Below are 20,212 nucleotides of genomic sequence, written 5' to 3' on the forward strand. Positions count from 1 at the left end.
ACTGCAGAGAAAGGATCCCAGAAATCCATATTTATGGCACACTCATAAATAATTAAAAGCCTCAACTGAGGGAGGGATCAGTGGTATAGTGTTTTAAGTCAACAAGTCCAGTGACCGCAACTAGGATTTTCCACCCAGAAACTCCTATTTATTACTTCTTTCTCCTGTGGCACCAGAGAAGGGGAGGGATCGACAGGGGTCGCCTGGCCTGACACCCTCATATCTTTTGTATAGAGCTGGACGCTATAGAATATAACGTCGTTGTACATAGTGCAATCAATTTTCAGATGTTCCCTTTAAAGCAGCACCATCGTGCATGAAAACAGGACAAGGTAAAGTTCCTGAGGAATGAAGAAAAGATAAAAATATATATATTTAAATTCAATTCAAAAATACTTTAATCATGCCAAAGGGAAGTTCAAGTACACTTGAATGAGAAATGCTAGACATATCAGTGCTCATCCACCCATCTATCCATCGTCTAACCCTGCTAATCCTTTCAGGGTGACGGAGGGGGCTGGTGCCTATCTGAGCGGACATATTGCAGTTAAAATCTATATTTTAGGCATGAATTTAAGAGAGAAAAATGGACAAGCTCTGATGAGATGTGGCATCTATGTACTTATATTGACATGGTTTCTTAATTATTCTTTGTTGTGCCCTGAAAGGATATCAGGATCCTGTATCTATTTAAACAAAATAAGGACAGTCACAGTAAAATCACAGCTTAGAAATGTTGCTATCAAATCAGCTGATTGTTGAAATATAAGCACTTAAAAACATTTACATACAGACTATTACACTATAAAAGCAATTTAGGATGGTAATAAATTTAGAAAATTAAAAATAAATAATCATTTTTTTTAAATTATTAATTAAATAAAACACATTTTAATATATAGGCCAGGAAATCCCTGTAAGTCCTAAAGTCCATGCCAGGTTTTCATTATCATATTTTGCCACACAACCTCAAAATTATTAGTGGCCCCCATATGGCCGCCCCTCATCAACCTTTCTGGAAGCACCCCTGCCCTTCCCTTCCCGTCTCTAAACCAAGCCAAGCCCCTTACTCTAATGCAGCCTAGAGGCCCTTATTATGATTTGTTGAAATAACCCCCCTTGCCTCCTTTAAGCCCAGCCCTTTCGTTGAACGCAACCTAGTGATCACCATGCCCCTCTGCACGCCGGACGAGCGGCACATGCACCTTCAAACATTTTTTCTTATGATTTTTCAGGGAGATTTTATTTAGAGGCGGCGCTTGTTGGCTCCGGAGTAATAGCGTCGTAACGACACTTTTTTTTTTTTAACCTCACCTCACCACCACCACCCCCTGCCCCCCCAGTCCCCGTTGAGAGTTTGACCAGGGCCAGAGTTGGTTGGTACTGGGGGGCCGCTCATTTTGCGCACTAAGAACCTGGAGGGTGATTTAAAAAAATATATATATATATATATTTTATTGTTTTTATTATTTAATTTTTTTGAAAATTTGGTTTCTACTACTCTCAATATCGCTTCACTCCTGAGATCTGACAAGCCTTTCGAGATCGCCCCCTTCTCTTCTTCAGGCTCTTCAGATCATGAACAAACTATATGTTGGGAATTTAAGTCCTTCGGTTACAGTCGAGGACTTGGAGCAGCTCTTCGGGGAAAGGAAGCTGCCAGCGCCCGAGCAGGTCCTGTTGAAATCCGGCTATGCTTTTGTGGACTTCCCCGACCAGAACTCGGCCATAAAGGCTATAGAGACTCTCTCTGGTAAGTGTGTGGATTTTGATATTTGCGCTGAGTGATGCTGCTCGCTGCTGACAGGGGAAATCACACTCCAGTGGGTCAAAGTGAAGTATGCAATATTTATTATTGTTGCTATTGTTGCTTTAAAAAAAAAAAACGTGTTTTTGCACGGGACGGTGTTTGTGATTAGAGTTGGAGATATTGGATAAATGATCGATCCCACGCAGGACACACTCGGAAGATATATTTTTTAGAGGAAAACACGCACAGTCTTAAGGCAAATTTCCACGCTCAGAATCACCTTTTAATTCGTCTTTTTATTGTAAGGAGATTCCAATGGTGCATGGCGCTACTTTCCTTTACCTTTTTTTTCGCGATCAGCCGCTGGAATGTATATGGGATGGTCTCTGACTGACTGACTGGGTTCGGGTAGGCATAATTATTTTTCACTTATTTTTCGTCCTGATTTTATTGAGGAGCGCAGCGCGGCGCCAGTGCGGAAAACTTGTCGGATCCGTGTTCCCCCGGTGTCCGGCTATATTTTTACGAGGTGTCTTGGAGGTGGGTCACGGGGGTCCGGAGGAAAAGGGCTCATAAACAGGTAGCTGAGTGTTGGAGGAGGAGATGGAGAGAGATGGTGGGGGTGGGGGGAGGAGGAGGACGAGGTGAGACGCTAATTCCGTGCTGCGCCAGGCGACGCACTCCTATTTGTGCGTGATAGTAACCAAAAATTCAAGAAAGGAGGAATCACCTACCTAGCATCTGTTTGGGGGTTTATTTTTATTTATTTTTTTACAGGAGAAACACATATACCCCCTCATTGCACAGCTTGTGGGAGTGGAAAGCATGGCTGCCCATTCCCCTCACCTCCCCACCACCTCCACTCATACCCTACTACTATATAAGCTCAAGCTTCGTTTTGGCGCACAAAATGCCCCCCTCCAAAGTGCTTAGATTGCGCCACGGTGCGCGCAGCGTACTTTCTTTAAAAAATGTGAATGGGGACGCAACTACTTCATGAAGTGTTGGTGTGCATTGTTGCAAACACATGACTTACACTGTCCATTCTCGCCCCTGCAGGTAAAGTTGAATTGCACGGAAAGCTGATAGAGGTAGACTACTCTGTTCCCAAAAAGCTAAGGTAGGCGCTTACACTCACACCCACACACCTATATTGTGCCTTTCCCTCATGTCTGTGTGTGTGTGTGTGTGTGTGTGACCTGTAGACTTCCGCTGTGAAATATAGTAAGCCACATTTCCCTGTTTTTCTCGTGAGATTTGAGCCTGCCTGTTGTTGTTGTTGCTGCTGCTGCTGCTGTTGTTGCTTGGCGATGGAAGCTCCTAATTGTTCGTGTGTCCAAACATATAACAGAAAGAAAAGCGACAAAAAAGAAACAGTTTAGTCCCAACATCCGCAGAACACAACCGTGGCTGCTGCCATGTTGCGTGATCTGCAAGCGAGGCCCCTTATCCCAAGCGCACACACTCACACACGCATCAGACATGGCATGTTTGGGCCCTGATTTGGTTTATTTTGCGTATATAACGTGATCCACCTTAAATGTTCATTTCTACATATGTAGGCGATAAGGTTAAGTTTCATTATTTGCTGGAACTGTATCGCACAATGAGTTGCAGTCATCCGCCCTTCTTCTTTGAATACTATATAGTCTTTGGACTTAATGCATTTCTGCGCCTGAGCACTTTACAAAAGTATATAAATCCTTAAAAGTTTTTAAAAGGTTGAGAAAATACTGTTTCCATGGGCGTAACGCCTTATTACGCAAACTACACAGCCACATTCCTACATGCTTATATAATTCTTTATCTATAAGGAAAAAAAGTACATTGCGTGACAAAAAAGGTAAATATTCAACCCCCTTGTGCAAGAACACGTGATCCCCACTTCATGTGCGTCCTCCCCCTTTTTTTTGGGTAAAGCCACACTTTCCTGTATTAGAGCCCATTTTCTTCGCCCTGCAGCCCCTTCATAGAGCGTTATTTACGTCTAAAATGCACAGCAGTCGAGTAAAGCGTGCAGTTTCCCCTCTTTACGGCTCGATTTGCGAGGCGCAAACATGGTGTCAAAGCCTGCGCCACTCCCCTGAGTTAATGTGCACGTAGGTCGTGGAAATGCTGGAGGAGCCCTCCTATAATGGCTGCCACGATGATGATCCCTGCTTTCTGCTGCTGTCTGCACGGCTATAGGCCGACACCAGCACGCAGCAAAATGTCCATAGTGCATGTGACTGGCCGCATGCATCCAATCGGCAGGGTGTATGTGCAGCTACTGGACCTGGAGAGCCTGTTTCCCTGTAACAAGAAAAACGGGGCCTTAAAGCGAAATCTCCGCCATGTATGCGAGGTCCATGAGCGGTTGATACGTACAGGTGTTCTTTTGAAAACGCAGAGCCAACTGGTTGAACTGGAACGTTCGCTGCTTCCTATTAAATGCTATATAATGATTTGGCACGTTAAAACCAAAAATAAATGTGAAAATTCCTGAAATCACGCCCGAAACGGTGGATTTACGTTTAATGGCAGAAATACTTAAATACATAAAAAAGCGTAATTAATATGTTAAATTATGACATATTTGAGTAAGGTTGCGTTTAGGTGAAAAAGCAGGAAACTTAAAGGATATTTGCATTATGATTAAAATGTGCCCTTTTGGAACATGTAATTACCTTTAAGTAAAACTGTAGAAAAGCACAACTTAAAGTGTTTTTAATATATTTGTGTATGTCAGAATGAACATTAGTACACAGCAAGTATATTTGCAGATTAGTTTACTTGCAATGTGTATTTAAAATAGAAGTCAGAATAATCGTCGGTGTACTTTAAGTATTTTTGCAGATTAGTACACTTAAAGGATGCTCTTTTGGAAAAGCTAAGACCGTTTTAGTTTAACTTTAATTACAGAAAAGCTTAAAGTGCTTTTAAAATACTTTGCTCTTAAGTGGTACTATGCTAGTGTATAAAAGTACAGTTTACTGGTATTTTGCATACACCAGCGGTATGATGAAAATCATCCTTGTCCTCTAAATACATTTAAAATGCATTGTAACCCAACTATTGATTTTTAAGCAATATGCTAATTGCATTTTTTTATTAATTCAATTTAATTTGATTAATTTCAATTTTTGTCACCTCAGGGTCATCTCATCTTTTTTTAAGAAAAACAGGTCCAGTTATACAGAAATACACAATAAATTGAATCCAATCTAATACAACACATGTTGGATTCGATGACACAGTCCAGTCTGACCCTTAATGTAAAACAACAGTCTAATTTATATTTAAATGAGAAATTAGATTAAATTCAATTAGAATTTATATTGCCTTTAGTTTTGTTTTTTGTTAGATCCTGTACATAAATTATAAAAAAATAGTTTCACTTTAAAACCTTGGTACATGAAAATATATCGTCAAACAGGCCTTGAGGAATGATGATACATCTTTAAATCCAGTTTGCTGAGCTTTCTAAGTTGTTTTTTAATTCAGGCCTGCTGTAGTTTTAGCTGCTGTTTGCTGTTTTTACTGCTTGTTTATCTTGTTTTGCTGTGTAGCGTCTAGCAAGTGCACATGGGTGTATTTTCTTCACTAAAATTAGGTCTGCTATTAAAGAAATGAAAAATAAAAAACATGAATCAGACTGGGTGAGATGATATGTTGGTGGAAACATGTTATTTGCTGATCCCATGAGGAACTGGGCCTGTTTTAAAATGTGGTTTCTAGGTGTTAGATCAGGAGGTTTTCACATTGAATTTATCAATTTAATGAAGCTTCTGCTTGTGCTGTTTGATGCTTTTGTGTTTGAAATTAATTCAGAGGTAAATTACTGCGAACCCAGGAAGCTTTTAAACTCTTACACAATAACCTTTAAAGCCTCTATTTAATTGAAAATATAATAACTTGATGCAGATTATTTGCCAAATTTATCTTTATCTTTAAATTACTTGACAGTTTTAGTCACTTCCATATTATTTTAGTTATGTAAAATGTTAACAATAAAGGGATCTGTCACTACATGCAAAAAGGACATTTAAATTAAATTAAAACATATTGTGTCTTGGTTATTGGTATCATTGTGACATCTTATTGATATAAAACTGTAGGTTTAAAATACTCAATTTGTATAAATAAATGTTGCAACAGAACAAATTAAGTAATAGGTAAAACAAATAAAAATATTAGACAGTTTAAAGAAATATAGAAGAATTGTAGAAATTGCCTTTATTCTAAGAAATAAAGAAAGTAAAATTTGCTTTCCTTAATATTAAAAAACTTCTTTTTTGTGTTTTTGTTCTAGTATATTTAATTGTAGCTTGTTTAAGGAACAAATGAGAGAAAGTGGCTGTTTTTGGAAGTGCCTTGAAGTGATCCTGGTGTGACCTGAATTATATGTTGCTTGACTGATTGTGAAATAGGTGAACGAAAGCTGCAGCTGTGAGCTTGATCAATAGTCGGTTATCAATATTCAGCAAGACGCTGTTGTTGAGTGATCAGAATGGTAGCTGCTGGCCTGGATGAGCTGAAATGTTTGTGATTACCTGTCTGATCTAACCCTTACAAGCCTAAATCAAACAAGTGATAAACTTCAGATGGAGTGCTGGCTCTTGAGATGAGGCAGAAAGAGAATAAGCACAGCTTTTCCGTGCTTTTCATTTAAATATGAAATTGCCTACTTTTTTTTTTCTTGGGTGTAAACATCTGCACTGCACCACAGAGCTGGCCCCTTGTGCACATGTGTGTGTTTGGCGTGTCAAAGAGTGCACGCTGAATCTAAACAGCGAAACACGATAGCCATCCGTTGATCCACTTTCAATCCATTAATACTCCCGAGTTGATCCTGGTGGATGGAGGGGGGGGAGCTCTCCCGGTTTGGGCTCTGGTTTTGACCCCGGAGCCACATCCACTGCTCACCTGGCTGAAGGAGCTGTGATGCTTGAAGGTGTTTAGAGACGTCAGTCATGAAGAGCTCTTGATATGCTTAACGTTGAAGTCATAGGAAACAAGGTGGCTCTACGTTAGTGCATACATAAAAATAAAATAGTCATAAATGAGCTATAAGCATTTAGTTTGACTGCTGCATTTAAATTCAGCCTCTTTAAAGTTTTATCTGTACAGCAATTATTTACTTTTTCCAGAAAGCAGATTTTTTTTTTCCCCTCTTCTGTCCTGAAGTGAAAAAACGACTTTCTAGTGCCAACAGAGTACATATAGCTTAAGAGGAGCAGCGAAGATCAGATGTGAGAGAATTGTAAATTCATTGTGTGCCTATCAGACCTGTGAGATCGTAGACTAAGCTCCCTGAGAGCTGGAAGCGCTCTAATGTTTTTATCCAACCCTTACACTGCAGCATCTGTAAGGATCCATTTCCCGGGAAGCTTTTTTTTTTCTTTCGTCTTGCATTACAACCTGTTGCATGACTAATACGTTACTGTGGCATTACACTCATTACAAGCAGGATTTGAATAAACAGCCAAGCGGCTCTGAACAGCAGCAGCAACAGTAGTGAGGAGGTGTGGAAGGCGTGGCTGGAATGAGGAGGATCCCTTTGAAATGATGACTTAGCTTGTGACTAAGCTATAGAAATATACAACAAAGCGGAAAGTTTCTATCTGAGGGAAATTCATGTGATGATCAACAGTTTCAGCCATATGAGTCATGGTCTTCTTGTTTAATCTCTGGATTGTTACATTAATGTGGATACAGCCTGTCACGGGCACAAAATAAACCCTTCATTGATTAGAGATGAGAGTCATAAACCCTACTGGAGCAGAGCTACTGAAGCCATTTTTCTTCACAGTGCCTGCAAGAGAATCTGTCCCTGATGATTTATTCTTATTGGCTAATGGAGGTCAGCTTCTGTGTGCAAAGAATAAAAGAGAACATTTAATTCTGGGTGCGCATGGGCCGGTCACTTGTGTCCAAAAAGCACAAAAATGTTCTGTCTCACCACTACTACCGTTTGATGTACATTTAATGTTACGCAGGAAAACGTGCCGGTGTGACCAGAGTCCTCTTCGACTGCATGGCGTATGGAGTAAGGCAGTGCTGCCCCTCCACCACCTGTTGCTGCACACTGTCTATCAGCATACCGAAAGAACGTCAAATTCTTTTTTATCTTTAGTTGAAGCCAGGTTTCTCGCTGTATAAAAACATATATAAACATTATTAAACTCCGATTTTAGGTCAGTTAGGATCATCAGCAGTGTTTCTATTTGCTAAATGCTAAAATAATGAAAGATAATTTTAAAAGATTTTTTACTATGTTATTCAAATTGAGAAATTTACATAAACTAAGTCTAAGATCTGAACTAAGACTAACCCAGTGCCTTTAAAGAATTTGGAAAAACCCATCTTATGATCTGTTTTGACACGCACCTTCCTTGCCTGACATCATGAAAAAATCAGAATATTAAGTTATCAGGAGGAGAACTGTATACCTCCACAAGTGTGGTTCCTCTTAATTGTCCAGTCATACTGTTTAGGAAAGGAGAGGTGTTCTGTGTGTCAGAGATGAACATGTTTTGGTGCAAAGCATGTGAGTCAACCCCAGAACAAAAACAAAACAGCATGTAAGGATGCTGGCTGAAGCTGGTAAGATAGTGTCATTATTCATGGTGAAACAAGCCCTGTACCGACATGGGCTTAAAGACTACTCAGGGACGAAGAGCCATTATTCCAAAAGGAACATAAAAGCCAGAAGACAGTTTGAAAATGCATTGTGAGGCAAAGATGCAAAATTTGGGGGACTTGTCAAGTGGTGTATTTGGCCATGTTGCCCATTATTACATTTGGAAGAATAGGTGAAGGTTCTAAGACTGAGAACGTTATCCAAACTGTAAAGTACGGAAGTGGCTGTATCGTGCTATGTGAGTGTTTTGCTGTAGGTGGGATTGGTGCATTTCACAAAATAGATGGCAACACGAGGAAAGAAAATAATGTGGAAATATTGAAACAACATCTGTAGACACAAGCCAGGAAGTTAAAGCTTGGGAACAAATAGGTCTTCTTACCACCAAATTAGTTACAAAGTGGGTCAGGGACAACAAAGTCAGTGTTTTGGAGTGGCCTTTATAAAGCCTGATCCTAATCCCAAAGAAAAGTTGTGGTCAGAGCTGAAAAGGTGTGTGAGCAAGCCAACCTACAAATCTGATGCAGTTACCCCAGTTCTATTAGGAGGAATGGGTCAAAATCCCAGCAAACAATAACTAATTCTACCAAACAATAAGGAAATATCTGCAAGTTTCAGAATTTGAAGAAATTTATTCTGGCATTCAGCAAATAGAAATACATTTGTTAATCTTAATTACTTTAAAAGTTTAGCCTTTAGGTGAGGAAAAACAAAAGGTCATGCAGCTTTTTATACAATAAATGAAATATCTGTTTTTAAGAACCTTTACGACGTGTCCTAAAATACTGTACATAAGGTAAAAAAGAAACAACGATAAAGTTTAAGAACAGCAACACACAAATATCAGTAAGTTTAGCACAAATGTTTAAAAACGTATCGTAGCAGCTTCATAGACAGCAGTCCCAGGCACAATCTGTGCAATACAAGATTATTTTATCTCTGTGTAATCTCATCATGTCTTGGTCAGAGTGTGATAGTTGTGCATGAGTGTGCATCTGTGTATGATTCTGTATAAAAAAGTCAGTTTTCATGACTATTTTCAAATAAATGCGGCAAAATCATGTTATACAGTTTAGTTTTAAATCTGTGTGTGAAAACTGTGAAATTATGGTGTTTTTCCTGAAGGTTTTCACGCTCTGACAATCTCATGAAATCCATGAAACTCTGTTTTCTCATTCCCTGGAAATCTCTGATACTCTCAGTGATACATTTGTCTATGAGGATCGCAGCACAGTTAGGGAAAAAAGAAAAGTGGGGCCGCTCTCATCTGATTTAGACACTAACGTGAGCAGATGTTTGAGGTATAGCTGCTAATCAGGGTTTGATGAATCGCTGGAATCCTTAAATGTGTTGCATGTGATTTAATGAGATATGAATCAGGATTATGAGTCCATGCCTAAGTTCTTTTGTTGGGGGCAAAATAAAATTCAAAGAAGCCACAGCTGCTTGGTCTTCCCTTGCATTTCAGCGACCCCCTCCCGTTGCTCAGTTTGAGTCCGTGTGCGGCATAAGAACAGAGGAGTCATGTAGAAATGACACTGCAGAGACAGAAATGGTAACTGCTTCATTTTGGATATAAAGCAGAACACCACTCAGCCTTCGGAGAAGCTGATCCTCACAGCGGGCTGATGAGGGTGTGGCTTTTAGAGAGGGTGGGCAGCTGAGGCGTGCAGCAGGTGGCATTTCTCACACAGGCAGACCGCCCCCACCCCAGTCCTTGTGCCATATCACCACCATATAAAACTGCTTGGTTGGTACAACCCGAGACCCCTGATGGTTTTCGAACAGGTGAAAAATCTAGAGGAGCCAGTCAGGGTTTGAGATGGAGTGAGGCTGGGACGGAAATGCTTTGAGCTGCTGGCTGAGAGATGTTTTCTGGGAACGCTATTGACCCAAAGCTGGTCGCCTCCCTTACCTTTTAATCATAAATGATGTAAGATCCCAAAGTGGGACAGATTCCTCTTGAAATTATGTGAAAGGTATTTGGTTACTGGCATCTGAAATTGATCACACAGTCTAATGGGACAGACGAGAACTAGCGACTCAGTCCCTGCGCTCTACACCTGCTGAAATTTGGGACAAATAACTTGTGTTGTATGATATAAAGAAATAAGATCATTAAGATGACAATATCAATCGTGATTAACCAACATTTTTCTCTCTTCTCCTTGTTTTCCATCAGGATTTTCTCTGTGAGCTTAAGCATTTTGTTGAAGTATCAAGTTGTTGATACCTTAACATTAAGCATCCATCTAACTGGTTAGATTAATTATTTTCATGCAAAGTGTTAATGCATCTCCCTTGAAATAATACAACCTACCAAATATTGCGTTCAAGCATTTCTTAGCGACTGGGATCATGCAATTTGATATTGTGATGCAGTTAATGGTGCAGCTCTACAAGTAACCCTAAAAAACACAAAATGCCCAGAATAGTTGCAAAATATTTTCTAAAATGGCACTTAAAGACAATAAAAGCATGATAAACAATTGCTAAGTGATTCAAAATCTTTAGAATAAACACAAATATTCGGGGCGTTGTGTGGTGGAGCGGTGGAGAAGGCACCCAATGTGTGGAGGCTATGGTCTTCATCACGATATTCGATTATTTTCTGTCTGGTAGCTATCAGTGAAGGCCACTGAAAAAAAGAAAATGTATTTGTTCATTGTTGTTTGGCTTTTGTCACCATTTCTTTCTTCTGAGTTATTCAGACCTCCAGACCGGGACTGAATTTACATCTCGTGTGGAATTTAATTCAGGATTCAAGAGCCCTGCATTTTGTTCCCAACAGAAGTAAACAGACTTACAGTATAGGGGCCTAAGCTGTACTTATAGACTGAGAAATGGTCACTTTGGGTATAGCCACAGAGAAAGAATTCTCTTTTTGCACCTCATATTTCTGCTTGTAACATTTGATAATATATGCATGATAAAAAACTGATCAGCAACAAAGCGCTATGGGAAAGGTGGAGCAGCTACTAGAGACAAGTAAGGTAGAGCTCGCTAGGATACAACAGAAAGCACATTAACAATGCATTGCGTTAATTGTGCAGAATACTGACTTGTCCCTGCATGTAAAAAAAAAGTTAGCAACGGGCTCAGTAAAAAAAACAAGGGCAAAAAAACTTTTAAAACAGCATCAGCACAAAGCTCAAGCTATACAGGCAGAATCAGCTCCTCATCCAACGAGCTCTCGCAGAACAGTTTCCTGGCAATTGCAAAATCAAATCCATGTGCCAAACTGATCACACAATATCACGGCGCTCGCTGAAGAGAAGACGCCACCTACACTATTCAAATCAAGCATTCTTCTTCAGAGAAATAATGGCACACACAGAACGTGTTGTTAGGGCATTGATTGGGAAAACAAATGAGAATGTTTCCTGTGTGTTCAGGATGAGTTCAATACTACAGATGCCAGTGCACCTTTTGGGATTTATGGCAAAAATCAAAGGCACTGCTGCTACAATCTGAGTTCACAAAGGTGAAGTTATAGAAGAGGTTTTGGGTGGTGTTTAGGAATATTACTTTGTGATGAAATTTATTAGGCTGTTGATCAGAGATACATCTTTGGGACCAGAAGATTACTTTAATATCAAGTAGTAGATATCTCATGGAGGATTGGGCCGATATAAGATTCTTATGGTAAATAAACAAAATAAAAATGTATAGCATGATCTAAATGCTTTTACCTAAAACCCAACCATAGAATAACTTCATTATTTTTGCTAAAGTAGCATTATTTATAACAATTTGATTTTCAAATAAGATTTAAAGATTAAAGCTCCTTTAGTTTATAAGCCATGACATCCTTGTTTTTTGTTTTGTTTTTTTGAAACAGTAAAATGTTTCTGTCTTGTAAACAAGGGAAAAGTGTAGTAGTCTTCTTTCAGACAGCTGGCTGGCAGTGTGCAGCAACAAATGGGTGAGCGGGAACACTATGCTACTGAATCCCTCTGGGCAGCGGGAGAAAACAACGGTCGTTTCGGTCGTTTCTCTTGCAGTTCATCACGAAGGACTGTAATCTGGAATCAGAGATGTACAAAATAATCAGCCGGTGACTGGAGTCGGCAGTTTCAGTTTCACCGACGTTGACTGTTGAGCAGCAGGTCAGAAACTCAAAAATCCTATATCTTTTCCAACCTCTGAGTGCTACCAACAGCAACTCTCCAAACATAACAGTAAGGCTGAACCTATAACAGTAAAGTTGGAGCTATTAACCCCCGTCTGTTAAAGAACATGCTGTATTTTGAAATCTTGGCAGGCATTTTGAAATGTCAAAGTTAAAATACAGACCCACATTCACGCACAGAATGCTGAATTAGTGATGCTAGCTGTGCTAACCACACCAACTGCCAGCAGACTTGCAGTGTGCAGCAGCAGCTATGCTTCATTCAGCCAGGAGATTTTAAATCTCAAGAAGGGTGTGTGAAAATATTTAAAACCATAGTACACCTTGATACCGGCAACCAGCTAATGCCTTAGAACAAAGAACCAGTTTATACACATCCTAGTCCCGATCACAGAGAAATTTCTACGCCTCCAACTAGTTTCAGGAAAATCTAGATGTATTGTTAAAGAGTAGCCCTAAGCACGGACAATTGTTGTACAATCCTTCTATGTAGCTGGAGTAGATTTTCTTGATATCAGGGACTTTTTTGATGCTGGCTCTTTGTAAAGCCCCAAAATATTGAAGGATAGTGAGGCAGCGGTCTTCTGACATTTACAGCATCCTGATGTGTGAGCAAAGCTGCACCATTGAGCTCCAGGATGGGTGTGTGCTTCCATGTGTGTGTATTCACTTCCAGCTCTTGCAGGTTAGGTTCTCCGCTTTGCCATGGGAACCAGTTTTGAGTGGTTAGCTGAGCTTAAAGAAAGAAAGGTTGAAGGATGGAAGCTTTTTTTTTTTAGGAAAAGCTGCATCAGTGCTCTTTGAGATTGGTTAACCATTGCAAACACTGATTTCTATGTGTGGTTACAGGTTAGGTTTGTAATTTCCACCTATCCTTAGATGAGAGGAGTCAGTGCCTCTGGATCAGGGTGGTGCAGTGGTCAGCGCACTGATTTTTCATGACAGTGAGCACATGAAGGTGCCTATGTAGAACTCTGTGGGTCCGAGTCACAAACGCAGCCCTTCTGCGACCCCTCTTTATTCATTTCCATCCTTTTCCATATGTATGCGACGGAAGCTGACGCCGGCCCTAACAGAACATCCACACACAGCCGGACCTCTGACAAAACCTTTCAGCACAGTCTGACCATTGTGCTTTCTCTTTCTGTGACGGAAGAGGAAGACCGAGAAAAGGACTTCCGAGGACAAGACCAAAACATGCACGTCCAGCTCCCCCCGTTGGGGTAAGATTGTGTGTTTCTGCTTCTGATAGAGGGCAGCATTTCTTCTCCCACGGCTCAGGGGCTCAGTGCATACGGCTGTGAAGTGTCCTGCCTCAGCAGGGTGTGTGGGAGCTTTTAGATTCTGCTTTGGGATGGATTTGTAAGTCATATGCAATCCCATTTCAGGTCTTCTCCATCCTTGACTGACTACTACCAGCTCAAATATATCTAACCTTCAGCTTTCAGCTTCACATATGAAAAACCACAGCACCTTTACACTCAGCAGGTTATATAGTTTAAGAAAGTTAATGATTACTCCATGAACAGGAAGATGTATTTGAAACTCCACCCTAAATCAGAAGCTTCTTCTCCAGATGTAGCTCTTCTTTTTATTTGAGAAGCACACTTTAGATTTCAGACGCCACTCGGCTCCCAGATTAGACTTTTTCTCCATCTTGAGTGTTTGCAATGTTTCTGGAATCAGTAAAACGTGCACTGATCAGGGTTTTTCTAGCAGATACAGATTTCTGGTTTTCTGGAATTTTGTTTTCTAAAGACTACGACACGTAAAACAGAGAAAAAAAAGGGCTTTTGTGCTTTTTTATAGAGCCAGTAATTGTAAATCCAGCAGGAAACGAAGGATTAACAAGATAATAAGTTTATACACCGAAGCATATCTCCATAACCTTTATCAGATTCTTATTAAACCCTAAAAAGTTGATCATAGCACATGCTGCTTATTGATGAATTGATTGACCAAATATTGTTGGAGTTCTCAGTTATGATGCATTAATGAAGTGGAAAAAGACAGAGTGATCAGTTTTAGAGTAGATTAAGGGAAGAACTGTTGGATTACAATCTGGGGCTGTTTGATTGGTGCATCTCTTATTAATCAGGTTAGAAATGAAACCAAAAAAGTAACACTGCAAGTAACGAACAAATAAACTAAAAAAAAAACACACACAACCAAAAGTAAATGTAAAAGAAACACTGTATTTATCAACAAAAAACAATTTATTGTAAAATAATTTTAAAGGTTTTTTGATTTATAGTTTTATAAACACAACAGTAAATTTTTTTGTTTTGGCAAATGTGTTTTCATTAGCGTTTCTTAGCATAGTTATTATAATTATGATTTATTTTTGTTTTTTTATTTGTTTACTCTGTTATGCAGTTGTGTCTCATTAAATAATTTTCTTTACATTTTTCAATTTATTTGATTTTTGTGAAATATCCTATTTTTCTTGTGTTTTATGAAATGTTGTATGTTGTGTAATTTTATTTTCAAAACTGTTTTGAAACAAATTAAAGAACTATCAAGGTGAAGACCAGGCAAGTAAAAAACCAGACAATATTTGCAAAAGCATTTGTTACACCAGAGCTTGTTGTGTTAGTAATACCTTTAATTTGGCTGTTTTTTTTTTTTTCTCTTTGGTGTTGCTGTATTTTGTCACATGTTTAGTCTGTAACTACGTTCAGGGCCACTGTTTTTGCAACATTCCTGTGTGTTCCAGTGCCAGTCTGGTCTCTGCAAGGTAGCGCGACGCTTGCGGGCTCTCCTGTAGTCTCAGCAGAAGTGCTGTTTTGTATTTGGCTGCTGCGATACGCCGTGAAGCCTGTTGTTTTACGCAGCTGTGCCTCAACCCGGCTCTGATTTGCTGAGGCCAGAGATGAGCTGGGTAATGTGGGCCAGGCAGGTGCTGGAGAGTAGGACGACTCCATCTGTCTTCCTGCCAAGTGGCCCAGTCAGTCACTTTGGGAGAGAAGGACAGAGCATGCTCTGTGTGAGAGAGAGGGACAGCGAGGAAGACGAGGGTGAACAGAGAACAAAAATAGGAAGTCGCAGGGTGAAAGGGTGACTTTAAGGGTCGTCTTATTATTTTTTCAACATTATCTATTTGTTGGAAGAGTGGGAGATTATGATGTATGATGGAGGTGCAATAATACATCATAAAACGAGAACATAATGATCTGAAGGTGTTGGTGACAACTTGTTAATACTTTTCAAAATACACCCTAGATAGTTCCTAGATATCACCACTACTGCTGTAGTGGTGATATATGGGAGAAATCAATAATACTAACTACTGTTTGTTAGTCCTGAGTTGTTGTTTGATGACCTTAAACAAAAATATCACCAATTTGTGGAACAATTGTGTTTCAAACAAATTAAAAAAAACATTTTGCTTGATCTGGTAAACATAAAACAATTTTTATTACTGCAGCTAAATAAATATTTCATGTAGGTATGGGCTCATACGTACTGTATGATAGTGGGTGAAAATAGCACGGTTTCATGGTATTTGCACTAAAATTTAAAACCAAGTAGACTACTCTAAGCTTCTCTGTGGCTGAAATTCCAGTAAAATATTTTGAAGTTTGAAGTTTTTCAAACGATAGCATTTGTTTTCTGTATTTTGGACATGATACACAACTGACTGACAGCTTGCTGCAGCAGATGAGGAAGGGGGAAGCACTACTCTGCACGTTTCAGTGCGCAGATATGATGTGTTTTTTGGTACTAGAAAATCTTGAAAAGAACATGTCCTGTTGTCTTTTGGACATTATACACAGCTGACTGATAGCTTGCAGCAGCAATTGACTGATCACTGCAGACAAAATGCCTGGAGAAAAGCTACAGGAGAAAAAATCTCTGGTATCTGATTAAAAAGGGTTCAAACATTTTATTGCCAAATGATATGGACTTTGAAATTGTGACTTCTTAAGCCTTGATTACTATTTTTAAAGCTGCCCTTTTACAAGTTCATACACAGACAGTGTCAATCACTGAAACAACACATACAAAACTTTGAAAACATATGTAAATGTTTCCAATATCAAGGTCCACTGATTGATCGGTTGTGTTTGTGTTTGTGTGGACATCCATCCAGAAAGGCCGCAAACTGTCCCACTCCTTCCAGCTGTGCTGCATTTAAGCAGCATTATGACGAGCCCTGATGGGTTGCCCATCCATGCCGGGTTAAATCAAGCGGATGCTGACACTTATCCAATTAAAACTGAAGACTGTGTCCATAGCTCTGACTTCAAGATTAAACAGTGGGTGTTAAAATAAGGTAAAACAGTGGGCATTCTCAGCTCGCCAGGTTAGTAAATGTTTGATGCAACCACACATGCTTTCTAGCAGAGGGCAGGAGGTTGAGAAAGTTAATGAGGTCATTGCTTTAAGGAAAATCGTGCTAAAACAGTGTTTTTTCTCTTTACCTATGATTGTGTGTCCGCCTAAGTCATTTTTATTCTAATTGTGAATAACAAAATGTAGCTGCAGTGACTGTTCCACTGCCTTTCTTGTGCAGCACTTCCTGCCTTCCCTCCCTCCCTCCTCCTCACATGTGTTGTGTCAGCATACCACCTAGAAAGATGGCGTGTATTATTGTCTCTCGCTTCCTCCTTCCAGCTCTCAACGTCACCACTCGTCCTGCACACGCACAGGGGAACGGCAGCGCATGCATGAGGGGGTGTAAGCAGCGTACAACTATATGTTATGTACTATAAGCTGAATGTGAGCCGCCCTATCAGATAGTGTAACCAAGACAGGCAGGTTATTCTTAGTAGAGTTGTGGGTACCGCTATTCAGATTCCTCAACAGTACAGTAGATGCCTGTGTGTGTGTGTGTGTGTGCCACTGGTATCTTACCAAAGTGGGAAGAAGGCAGTCCATTTTTGAGATTTCGTTTCAAGTGGTGTGGGGACTGACCCCAGGCGGCTTGGTTTCCGCCAGTTTGACGTTGTGGGGCGATAAATTACAGAGATGCCGAATGACAAGCTTCAAAGACGTGTTTGATGTGAGATAGGCAGCGGTGGAGATGTGGAGCCGCTAAAGATCATGCATTAGATGTGATGCATTTTAGGAAAACAAAAGAGTCTAATCTACCCGGACTCATGATTGTTTTTCCAGGTTTTTTCAGGCATAATTGTTGCACTCTTTTGATGGATGTACGCCCACCTCAGGCATTTGCTTATTTATTGAGCATTTAAACATGATAAAAAACACTTTAGATGTGATCTTGCAGGTTCTCACTCAAACTCCCAAACACAGATGGGCTTTTATTTTTTATCAAACATCAGCACTCAGAGAGACAAATCCCACGAGCTCCGACTTGCTTTTAATTTCTGTCTGACCTTTTTTTTTTGCCCTTAACAGTTGAAACCAGGTAGAATTTACACACACTGCATAAAAAGACACTTTCATTTCACTGTCTGATGTTAAATCAGACTAAGCCTTTCTTGTTTTAGGTCCGTTACTAAACTTGTTTCAGCTTGCTTAATTTAGAAATAAAAGACAGACTTTTACAAAACATTTCAAATTCAGAGGTTGGCACCCAATTTCTCATTGAAAACTGATTTAGGTCAAACGTTATTGGGTATTCTTCCACCAGTTTCCTAGAATAGATTCCAGGAATTTTGGCCCATTCCTCCTTACAGAACCGCTGTAACTGGGTCAGATTTGTAGGCCACCTTTCTCACAAACACACCTTTTCACTCGTTTGTTCCCAATCTTTAACTTCCTGGCTGATGTCTTCAGACATTGGTCTAATATTTGCACATAATGTCCATCAATGCCATTTTGTTTAAGTGCGCCATTCCCTCCTGCCACCTCCATACATGATAGGATGGTGTTCTCGGGCTCTCAAAATATTCTCTCTCTCTATATATATATATATATACATTGTGGAGGTCCACAATTCTCTCCCTGATATCTTTTCTGACCTCTTTTGATTTTCCATCATGTTACACTAGGTAGCAGTATATTTGAGGTGTTGCCTTAAAATACATCCACAGTTGTTCCTTTTTTTTGCTAGACAATTAAAGTTAATTCACTGTAGCACACTGTCCATGGTCGCGCCCACATTCCTGTGGATTCTTCTTTGTTGGTGTTCAGCGACTTCTTTGGTTGGCATTCTGGGTATCGGAGCTGGAATTGAAATTTAAAAATTTGAACGATTCCGAGAGAATTGATATGTTAGTGCCGGTTCCAATCGATTCTTGAGACTCGATGCCCAAGTAGTCTGATTCAGTATTAGAGAGAGAAAAATATTGTTTTTTTTTACATATTACATTTACGACAAGCTCAAAAGACAATGATCTCAATACATTTTGCGTGTCTGTCAGCTCTCCTTTCAGAATAGACCTCCTGGATTTTCAGAGCTGTCTTCACTCCTAATAACCCCCTCTTTAACTTCATCTGGGTGTTTGTGAACATGGCACCCCAGCCAAATGTGTATTCTGCCAGGAAAGATAAAAGCAGCCGGCCTTTAGATTTGTTTTGGTGTTTCTGTGTGGAGGAGGAGTGTCGTAAGACCGAGAGGGGCTACAAATACTCGTGAAATCGGTGGGCCGAACCCTTGAAGGTACTTTCTCATAAATCAGGAGCCCCCCACCACCCCCACCCCCTTGCAGTGTGATTAATGTTTTGATTGCAACTCAGGTGGTACTTTGCAATGTTCGCATCAAGAGAGGGGGTTATTTTTAACTTCTCTTTGTCCTTGAGCAAATGTGATATGAAGCTGAGATTTCAACCCTAATTATTCTGCTTCTTTGTGTTTTGTTCATCACCACACTATAGCAGTTTACTGTTTTCCATTCTTTTACCCACAGTTCCTTACCTACACAGACACAACCTTGGAAAGTGATACATGGTTAGACTCTCAGTTGAATTTAGGTCCTAACTTGTTCAAACACATGTATATGCTTTAATGTTGACCATTCTATGGTAGCTTTGGTTGCATATGGTTGTTCTCCTGCTGGCAGGTGAAGCACCGCTCCAGTTTGGAGTCTTTTTGCAGCCTCTAACCGGTTTTCCTCTAGGTTCGCCCTGTATTTAGCTCCACCCAGCTTCCCATTAATTCTGGACAGGTTTTCTTTCCCCACAAAAAGGTACAGTGTCTTTAGCAAGACGCTGAACTTTTCTGTGTTTCTGTCAATTCACCATCGGCTGAAGATGTCACCCTCTTAAAATGAGATATTGATGTCAACTCCAGATATTTAGTGAAGTACTTATTATTTATTGATCAGCACTAAAAGTTCCATCTGAGATAATTGAACACAATAAAATAGCATCCTTACGGAAACAATCACACACACACATTAACAGCTCCTCAACCAGCTGCGGTGCCTCATTTGGCCGGTCCGCATTCGGAGCTGCAGGATTACGATCCGACAGGGAAAATGCCACTTCAGCCACTTGTGAGTCACATGACACAAGAAGATCTACGGTTTTCTGAAGAGCAGCACTATAATGTAATTAATGCAGTGGACAGTTTTACTGTCCACTTATTTTGTAGTGCTCAGCAGAACCAGAACTGCCTGTTGATGCATTTCAGAATTTAAACCTGTTATTCCCCACCACCCTACCTGCATAAATCCTCCCTGTATGCATAATCCCACCACCATTTTAATCTCTGGATGTCTTATAAGACTTAATTTACTTTACTGGACCTCTACTCACTTGTGTAAAAGGGCTGTTTGTCTCTGCTCCTTGTTCAGAT

General features: G+C 40.0%; 1 protein-coding gene across 1 annotated transcript in view; it reads left to right on the plus strand.

Annotated features, from left to right (window-relative positions):
* The first annotated feature begins 1,296 nt into the window (after positions 1–1,296).
* Positions 1,297–20,212, plus strand: part of igf2bp2a (insulin-like growth factor 2 mRNA binding protein 2a) — a 76,808-nt gene continuing 57,892 nt past the window's right edge. Inside the window, exons 1-2 of the mRNA XM_047370184.1 lie at positions 1,297–1,753; positions 2,810–2,870. Of these exons, the coding sequence (XP_047226140.1) occupies positions 1,579–1,753; positions 2,810–2,870 (236 nt within the window). The 5' untranslated portion in view covers positions 1,297–1,578. The remainder of the gene's footprint in view (positions 1,754–2,809; positions 2,871–20,212) is intronic.

Source organism: Girardinichthys multiradiatus, chromosome 7 (genome assembly GCF_021462225.1).
Source record: "Girardinichthys multiradiatus isolate DD_20200921_A chromosome 7, DD_fGirMul_XY1, whole genome shotgun sequence".
Classification (NCBI taxonomy): Eukaryota; Metazoa; Chordata; class Actinopteri; order Cyprinodontiformes; family Goodeidae; genus Girardinichthys; species Girardinichthys multiradiatus.